The sequence below is a fragment of the Cariama cristata genome, unplaced genomic scaffold, assembly GCF_000690535.1.
Source record: "Cariama cristata isolate BGI_N322 unplaced genomic scaffold, ASM69053v1 scaffold31525, whole genome shotgun sequence".
Taxonomy (NCBI): domain Eukaryota; kingdom Metazoa; phylum Chordata; class Aves; order Cariamiformes; family Cariamidae; genus Cariama; species Cariama cristata.
Window position 1 is genome coordinate 40,325 of NW_009617468.1, and position 9,359 is coordinate 49,683.

General features: G+C 42.5%; 1 protein-coding gene across 1 annotated transcript in view; it reads left to right on the top strand.

Moving 5' to 3' along the window:
* Positions 1-6,995, top strand: part of LIMCH1 (LIM and calponin homology domains 1) — a gene marked incomplete at its 3' end in the record, with an annotated part of 42,047 nt that extends 35,052 nt beyond the window's left edge. The window contains exons 8-10 of the mRNA XM_009700546.1: positions 2,316-2,470; positions 2,668-3,070; positions 6,774-6,995. Of these exons, the coding sequence (XP_009698848.1) occupies positions 2,316-2,470; positions 2,668-3,070; positions 6,774-6,995 (780 nt within the window). The remainder of the gene's footprint in view (positions 1-2,315; positions 2,471-2,667; positions 3,071-6,773) is intronic.
* Between the last annotated feature and the right edge of the window lie 2,364 nt (positions 6,996-9,359).

The window sequence follows — 9,359 nt, forward strand, 5'->3', positions numbered from 1 at the left end:
AGTGTTTTTTTTTTAAGTTGTCCTGGCATTTGGCATTATCTTCAGCAATTTAGCAAGGACAGAAAAACATGATTTGCAGGTAAGTTAGTATCAGGAGTTTTCATATCAATCCTGTTCATTCCTAAGGACTGATTTTAAATGAGGAATTTTGGGCATGTTTTTTTAATTTGTAAAATACCGAACTAAAACCACATGTCTTCAAGCAGCTAGTACAGTAATTTCCCATTATAAGGCCAGCTACTGTGAAACATCTCGGAGAGGTTTTTGGTAGAAAATTTAAGGAAAAGTCAAAAAAAGAACAGTATATACAACTAAGAAATAACTTTTTCATAGTAGAACAATGAAGGGGTTTAGCTGAGAGATTTGTATGTGTGTCTGTACGTATAATTTCCCAGCAGAGATAAGAATGAATCCAAAGATGTTCAAGAGGTTTGAGAACTCTTTGGTGTTGAGTGGAAAATCCTGAGCTAATGTGCGTAAGTTTTCCAGGCCCTCAGCACCTCTGCAATGAACTAAAAGTTCTGAAGAGCCACTAAAAATGCTCTTAGTGGAATGTCCTTGGCATTCAGAGGGCTTCATGGACACAGCACCGCATTCATGGTCAGATATTTTTTATATGCCCATGCTGTAAATTTGCCAACAATTAACAGTTTCATGGCTTTTTTTAATTATTGTTATTCTAAAGCATCAGAGCTGGAAAAGGTAAACATATCTGGATTTTAATTACAAAAAGAGGAGGAGGGATTGTGTTGTGAAATTTGCTAATGAAAAACTTTCCAAACAATAGGCAATAGTGGGAGTAGCTGAGTAAAGAAATGCTTTGGTACTTCAATGAGAATAATGAGTAACTGAGGAAAATGAAAGGCCTATGTTTCAAGAAGGGGATTATAGACTGATATATGTAGGTCATGTGAAGAAATACTTTAATGAGCATTCCCTTGAGTGTAACGTCAATAATTTGTGGTTTTAAGCTAAATTAAAAGTGACAAGGTTTGTTTCTGGTTTTAATAAAATAAGTTATGCTTGCAGTACCTTCTGCCGTTTACCAATAAAAATGCAATTAAAATACTTGGAAAACCATGTAATTAATGAAATAGCCTTTGAATTGAGTATGTGTACAGAATCTCTGGTTTTTATTAAAACCAGAATTTGTTAGAGTGCATGAAATATAATCTGTATACTAATCTCCCGATGTTGTAAAGTTAATGACAAATGTGCCCCTACAGTTTCCTAGGAAGTTGTTTTTCTTTGCAGAAGTTCTGCAGACATTTTTTACATGTAAAGTTTTGTTTCTTTACTAATTGGCTGCAAAGAAATTTTACAGCTTAGGAAACTTCATTACTGTAATATTTCTGCTGTGAAAAAGATCTTGCCTTTCTACCGTCCAAGACTTGTAAATTCATAACCTATGCAGGATGCAAGACATAGGTGCCCATAACAGGTGTCTCCTGTGACTCCCTGTTTTAGTGTCAGGCTGGTTTTGCAAGAAAGGTAAAGAACCAGAATCAGTGGATCTTCTGGACAATTTTGGGCAGGCACATTCCAAAAAGAGTAAGATCATTACTTCAACAAGGACATAGCTATAAAGCTGGATACAAACTATAGGCTTTTTGCTAGTGTGAGCCCCTTCAGTCCCTAAACTGTGTTGCTCAGATGTGGGTCCAAAATATTGGAGGGTGCCCATGAGGATGAATTTAAGTGTGGATGCTGCACTGGATTTTTCTGTCAAAAAAAAAAAATAATCATGGGTCAGCCACGCTTGCATGTAGTTGGCAGATGGCAGGGGCAGAGTATGGGACTATCAGCTCTGGAAGGCAGACTATCAGTGCAGCTGTAGTTCATGGTGAAACAATGTGCCTTCCCCCAATGAACTCCTGCCTCCCATATGTCTGATTATTAAAATTCTTCACCAAACATCATTTTTCTACATCATCTTCCTGGGCAATCAGGTTTTGTCCCTAATGTTAGCCCAAGTGAAAATTAGTGCCCTGACTGGTCCTTTTAGGCCAAGTTTCCTGGTGTTACTACCTAGCATGCTTCTGCAACACTACAAAGCCAAAAAGAAAATACACCAGTGGAGCTATGAAATCCTTACTGGATCCTGCTGTTAGGAGAAAAATCAGTCAGGCAATATCTTCATTTTGTGTTATAATCTCCTTTTCTCTTTAAAATAAATATCACTGCCTGCAGGTGATGGGACCCTGGTCCTCAGCCAGGAACAAACATTGCAAAGCAGCTGGCTGGGTTCATTGGTTTCTCTGGCCAGTTTTTAGCTATTTGCTACTCTGCATTCAGGTGCTTTCCTTCTCTCACAGGACCTGGCTCGGTGGAAGAGTCGTCGAAGGAGCGCTTCACAGGATTTAATAAAAAAAGAAGCTGAGAGAAAGAAAATGGAAAGGTTATTGTCTGGAGATGGAACAAATGAGCGCAGAAAAAGCATCAAAACCTACCGAGAAATTGTGGAAGAGAAGTATGTTGTTTTACTGAAGTGCAGTGGCATGTCTGAAAATGCTATGTACTCCGTAGGTGATAGGTAACTGTGGGTCACCATGCCTGCAGGCCCTGGGGTGAGGGAGAGGGAAAGATGTTGATGGAGCAGAGGAAATAGGAGTGATTTCCAGCATTAATTTTAATGCAATGGTCTCTCTTATGTTGTCTCCCTTACAGAGAGAGAAGAGAGCGGGAGCTTCATGAGGCATACAAGAATGCAAAGTCACAGGAAGAGGCTGAAAGCATCCTCCAGCAGTACATCGAAAGATTCACTATCAGTGAAGCTGTGCTTGAGCGTTTGCAGATGCCAAAAATTCTGGAAAGAAGCCATTCAGTGGAGCCAAATTCCCCACTGAAAGACCCGAACCCTCTGAGATATTTAAGGCAACAGTCGCTGCCTGCTCCAAAATTCACTGCCACCATTGAAGCAACCATTGTTCCTACCACTGAGCTAGAGCCCAGCGGTTCGACAGGCTGCACATCTCCCAGCAAAAGCGTTATCTCCAAGGCTGTGCCTATGCTGACACCCAAGCCTTACTCACAACCCAAAAATACACAGGAAGTTTTAAAGAACTTTAAGGTAGGATACATTGCACTCCCCAAAGTCAATCAGGAGGCAAAGAGATCCTGACTAAATCATCTGAACATACAAATGTTTAGTGTAATTAAGTAGAAAATGGTTGCAGCATTCTGATGTTATAAAACTCAACTTTGTGCTCTGTGCTGCCCAGTCTAGTGGTCGCTTCTTGGTTACCAACCTTAGAAACTTGACCTGTTCAGACTGGAATATTTGTGCTGGTCATTTTTTCTCAGGCTGAATTTGTTTGAGGAAAGACAAGGAAAGGGGCACCTCTAAGAAAAAAGCAAGGCATTTTCTGAGAAAGAGGTTATGAAAGAGTATATTGTCATGTTTTTTTGTTTTTAAAGAAAAGGGAAGAGGCAGGTATTGTGGAGACCTTGACTTTTGGAGCAAGACCTGAACTGACTTTTGTGTCGGGTCTGATTTTTGCCATACCCAAACACATCTGTCCCATTCAGCCAACTCATAAGTCTTTGAAACACTACATTGCGCGTGTATTCAGTGCAGAGAGTCCTTACTCCTTCAGAGCCAAGAACCAGCTTGCCCAGGGATAGATCTCTCTCTTAAGCATGCTTCTCACCAGGGATGAATGGGGAAAGCTGCTTCACTGGTGTAAAAAGGGGTATATAGGCTGTCCGTGCAGGTTTAGGGAAACAGATTAGTACTGGGGCAGCGGTCTAACCGGGGATTGCTGGTGAGAGAAGGGGAGTGACTGCGTTGGGTTGCAAGAACTGTGCAAAGATTATGGGAATGAAAAAAGTAAGTACTTGGACGAAAGCAGGGCTGCCTGGAATAATGAGCTAGCTGTGAGATTTGTGGAGGAAGGGGATAGGAGAAGAGACTGAAACTGGGATATGAAACCTGAGGAGTGTATCTTTGGACTGGGTGGGTGTGAAGAATGGGAGTAAGATACTGAACCAATGACAGAGAAAGCAAAGAACTGGGATGTGTTAGAGAGGCTGGAATAAGTCAAGTTTGAAGAAATCTGCTTCTCATAGTGCCTGTACTAAAACTGGAGCTTCCCGAAGTCTCATTGTAGCCCTGTTGTAAGCAGTGCAAAGCCTACTGCTGTGGGTGCCCCCAGCCTGTAGAGTCCAGGTCCCCTTCTGTCTGCCATTGCTATCTGATACTTTGCCAGTGGTGTGCAGGGGTCCCTGCAGCCCTGCTAATGTCCGAGTACCATGTATATTCAGGTTGCTTACTTTTTAAAAAAATAAATCAGCTTTGTATAGGTAGTGAAAAGGACTGTTGTGATGTCTAATTTCTTGAAGTCTGTCCCAGCTCTTGTGGAACCCCTCCAACCATGTTTCCTGGTTGAAATGTGAAATTGGTAATTCGTATTTCTCCTATACCTCATTCCCCTAGAGTTTACATTTTAGACATTAGTGAATCATGGATCTTTATTTTTTTTCTGATCCATGCTGCTTTTTTCCGCAGAGGACCAAGATACATGTGTGTATCACCTTCACATTAATGCATATATAGTTCATATATGTGGGGAGAAAGTAACCCACACATGCTCTAGCACACCTAGATGTAGCATTGTTTTCCCTTGAAACACCAGTCCGTCAGTGATTCTCGGCTCTGGTGACAATGTGTTGACTTGCTCCAGATCAGAAGGAAAGGAGTGTGTTTGTTTAACTCTGCAGCCAGGGCATCTGTCCTGATCATTCCAACATTTGGTTTTCCTCCTTAATGTAAATAGAGAAATGTCTTACTCTAAACAGAGACACTAAAATGGATGATGCAGCCTACCACTGTTTTCCTGGCTTTTTTATTTCTGAGATCTTTCATGACCTGCCTCTCTAGTAGATAATCCAGCACACAATCCCAGAAGACTTGGGGCTCAATGTCTGCTCACGCTTGCATTTGGAAATAAACCCCAAGAGTGGTACTGTGTTGAGTGGATGATGGCAGTGAGGCAAGGGAGGGAAACTTTTCATCTGAAAAGCAGTCAGAAGGAGTGAAATTGCTTGCGGAGCCAGGCTGTTTCTCCTCTGCCAGACAGCTGATTGTGCGAGGTGCTAACTGCCTTCACCTCCTCACATGTCTGTCAGAGCTGAGGATGCCCAGCGCCTCAGAGATGGCCTGTTAGTTAGTCACCCTCAGACAGAGAGCAGACCTCTGGATGCACATATACAAGAAGTCAATGGGGGGAGTTTGCCCTCAGCTTAGCACTGCTAGCATATACTAAGTTGGAGTGCCGTTCTTGAGGTATCCAAACTGTTTACTCAAGAAGTAAAGTACTGAAGATAAGTAAATGGTGAAATAAGGAGCGAGGCGGGGAGAATGAGATGAGAAGAACTTTGTTTTCTTAAACTGTGTTTCAGTTCAATAGAGCAGTGTTGATACTTGTTGCATCAGTTTTCAGTATCAGTGAAATAAGTGAAAAGTTCCCATGGAATAGCTTACCTCTGAGCTTGTTTTTACATGTGGTTTTTGTTCATGCAGTACCTGTGGAGAAACTTGGAATGACTAATCACCATATATATTCCAGATAGATTCTTTAAGAAATCGCTGATCTATGCCATTATTCGCCCAAAGTCCACTGATTAGCAGAGAAGAGTCTGTCCATATTTACTCCCTTCACCTTTGCGTTGTCTCCCATGATGACCATTTTGCAAGGCAGGATCTCTGTGCACAAAGTAGCAAAGCCCTCTTCAAATCTCTGTAAACTCACCCCTGCTGACAAGCCTGTAAACATCTGTGCTGTAGCTCAGTGGGAGCAATATGGTGTTACTGATACCTGGCCCTCTCCTGGTCTCTCCATCTGGGCCCTTTTATGATGAATAGCTTGTGAGTTCTTTGTAGCAAGACCTTTTTCATGTATACCATGGCTTCTACAAACAGTCCTCCAAATTGAAGGACGTCTTTACATGCCACCTCCATTCAGAACATAATTATGAAGTATTAAAGTCCCGAGAGGAAGCTGTATCAGTGCAGAGGAAGAAACTAGAGCTTATTGTGTATTTTCTTCCTTGCTTAAGGGTTCCTTAGCAGGAATATATGCCCACCAAGGAGCTAGCTTGACCCTCAGAACAAAGTAGTTAAACTGTTTCTGCGCTCTCCTTTTCATGGGGACTGCATAAAATCATTCTCTGGGAAAGCAGCTCTTTATTTTATCACCTCATGAAGAAGGTGGAATGCCCAGTTTTATTTGTTGGTTCCTTGCTTCCCTGTTACAAACAGTAATGAAACAAGTGGATGAACTCTGCTGCTCCTGACCCTTCAAAGTTCACATGACAGTGCTTCAGAAAGCATGGACTGCTAATACTGTGGTGAGGTTGTCAGGGTACATAGCAGTTCGTCCGCATAATTAGTCCTGGAGAACCTGCTTGCCTCTTGCATGAGGCAATGCAAAACCCAGCAGTTTTAGTCTAAGTTTAACATAAATCTTTGTTGTTCTTTTAAAATCCATTGATCTGTGATGCACAAAAAGGATGTCTGTATGTTACTGGGAGAATGGAATGTGGGAAATGAGGGTATCTGGAAAAATTACCTTCTGCCTGTATTTTGTTTATGATCCTCCTGGAATAGGGTTTTCTTCTATCTTGGCCCGTTGAATGAGATGTGTGCTTGGCTCTGTCCTTCACTGATGGCATAGACTGTGTTAACAATTGTAATACGATGCTGAAGTCCTAATTTCCTGAGTTTCTTTGAGTGTTAATTACCTCAGCATATTTATTTTAACTGTATTCTGCAGGTAGATGGAAAAGTCAGCATGAATGGAGAAAATTTCAACGGTGTGGAAGAGAAGGATAAAGAGTGTACAACAGTAATATTTACTCCTTCACCAAGCAGATCTCTGAAATTTGATGGAGTAGCCAGAGGGGACAGGCCCCTGGTAGAGTTGAAGAAGGACCCCACAAGTGTTGAGCTCAGTTTACAGAGGCCTGCCACTCAGAGTGTGCACAAAGAGCCAACAGTAAGACCAACACAAGCAAACCAGCCTTGCTTTCTCTGCCAATTTTCTGTCTCGTAACATATTTAATCACTAACTAATGAAACCCAAGTGCTTATGTTTGCTTTATTTCAAGAGGGTGTGCCCAGACCAGGAAAAAAAAAAAAATCCTTTGTAAATTAAAGGCTTCTTCCTTTGGGATATGGGTAGAGAAATGGGAGGGGAAGATTCAAAAAACTCTGTGCAGCCAGCATCTCTTTTTTTTCAGATGTCATGCAGCCGATAAGCATGCTTTAAATGTGCTGGGCCAGGGAGAAATCGACTTTGTGTCCCAGCTATTGTGCAGATTTATTCAGCGCTTCTCCTGATGTTAGCTGATTAGATCAGCAACATAATTGGACTGTGCGAGCCATTATAATTAGTCTCAGTTTTCAATTTTCAAAGAGGAGGATGTGGATATGCTGGCAGTTCTGAACATTCAGCTTTCATTCCCCTCTAAGAAATACTAGAAAAGAGGATAAGCTATTGAAATACTCGGAGGGGCCAACGTGCTTCTTAACTGCCTTATCAAAGAAACAAATTAATTTTACCTTTTCATCTTTCTCTTCCCTCTTCCCCAGAGAAAAAGGCAGGAATAAAACTAGAGCATATCACAGCAGGAATCTAGATGCTACAAAACTATAATAAAAACAAAACAAGAAATAAGGACCAGACTGCAAATAAAGCACGTAAAAGGGTTACAGATGAGTGGCAGGAGAGGGAATTCTCGCCGTTCTTTTCTGTGTAACAATAAAGAGAATCGGAGATAGGGTGTGAGTTGGAGTATGATAATTTTTTGCTTTCATCTCAGATTTCATCCAAGCATTGGCCAGATGGATGACAGGGAGTGGGCAGGGATCTGTCCCAGGGAGTGATTGTTCATTCGTGCCAAAGGGCTTGTGTCTCATCTTACTTCCTTGCTTCATGCCAGTCTCTGGCCATGGACAACCAAGCCATGGAGACTGCAGCAAGCATGGGAGCTGGGATGTGCTGTGAGCACAGACTTCATCCTGTCAGAGGGAACTGGTATAGTCAAAAGTGAATGATTTGCAGGAAAGCAGGCAGGGATGGCAGAGCAGAGGCGGCTCCTGTCAGAATGAATTGGCTGTAAGGGAAAAGCCAGGTAAGCATTGCATCTGATATGGGAAAGCTGGTAATGGGAATGTTTGGAGGACAGAGAAGGGCCTCAACTTGCTGTAGATTAGAAGCACAATGGCAATCAGGAAAGTAGCCAAATGAAAGTGTTCCTGTGTCCTTTTTTAGGATTTCCAGACTAGTATAACTGTGGAAGAGTAGAGAGGAAATTCAGCAACAGAAACCACTGCTAGGGCTTGGGTGTGTTTGTACCTCTTTGATTCCCTCTCATCCTTCCCTTTCTACAGCTTTGAGGATGATGTGGCGAGCTGAACGCAGATTTTTCTGGGTCCAGTTTCTGCTTCCAGTGTCCTAGCCCTCGTGGTGACACTGGCAAAGGAGGCAGAAGAGTTTGAATTCTCAGATTCCTCGTGACTCTGACTTTTGCAGAATACCTCCTGGTTTGTAAGCTTGAGTGCACTTAATGATGAATCCTTCTAGAGAGAACGAGTGTGCACCCAAATGGTGCTATTGACAGTGTTTCTCTGCTCTGACTAAGGATTTTATATCACTAGCTTCACGATTTCATCAATAATGTGACTGGGTAGTGCAAATCATTATAATTACTCCTGATGCTTCAGCTTCAGTCAAAGGTACGTGTGTCAAGCATGTCAAGGGCAGAACAAGGAGACGAGACTGCTTTGAGGGAAATCTTATGTGGGGAAACAAGTGGAATGTGCTGAGCGTGATTTGGGGGAAGAGAAGTAGACGTGCCTGTGGCTGGAAGGGAATTTGCCAGCCTAAGATTACAGGTTCTGTTCCTTCTAGATGTTTGCTTCTCTTTACCCAGCTGCTTCGTTTTAATTTTCCAGGTCCCCATGCCTTAGACTAAGGCATGGGCAGTAATTTAGCTATTAGGCATACAGGAGTGCCCTGGTTCATGGATGGGAAGGGCTTAGATGCCAGATTACAGAGATGGGGCATGGTACTGATTCTTGGCTTCTTCACTGTGTGCGCTGGGGCACAGACTATCAGTGCTATAGGTGGCTCAATATGGACGTGATCAGTCTGGGGCCTTATCTGCAAAAATCAGGCAGCTACGCTGGACTCGCTTCACTCAGCCTTCTCCCTGTACCGATTTTACTTTGGTTTCTGGACAACTAACACAACGATGTCAGCATGCTTCTGCAGAGTCTGACACGCTAAACTCCTCTCTGAAGGTATAACTCCTCCTGTTGGAGGAAGGTTGGTGTCCTGGTTTGGCTAAAACAGGGC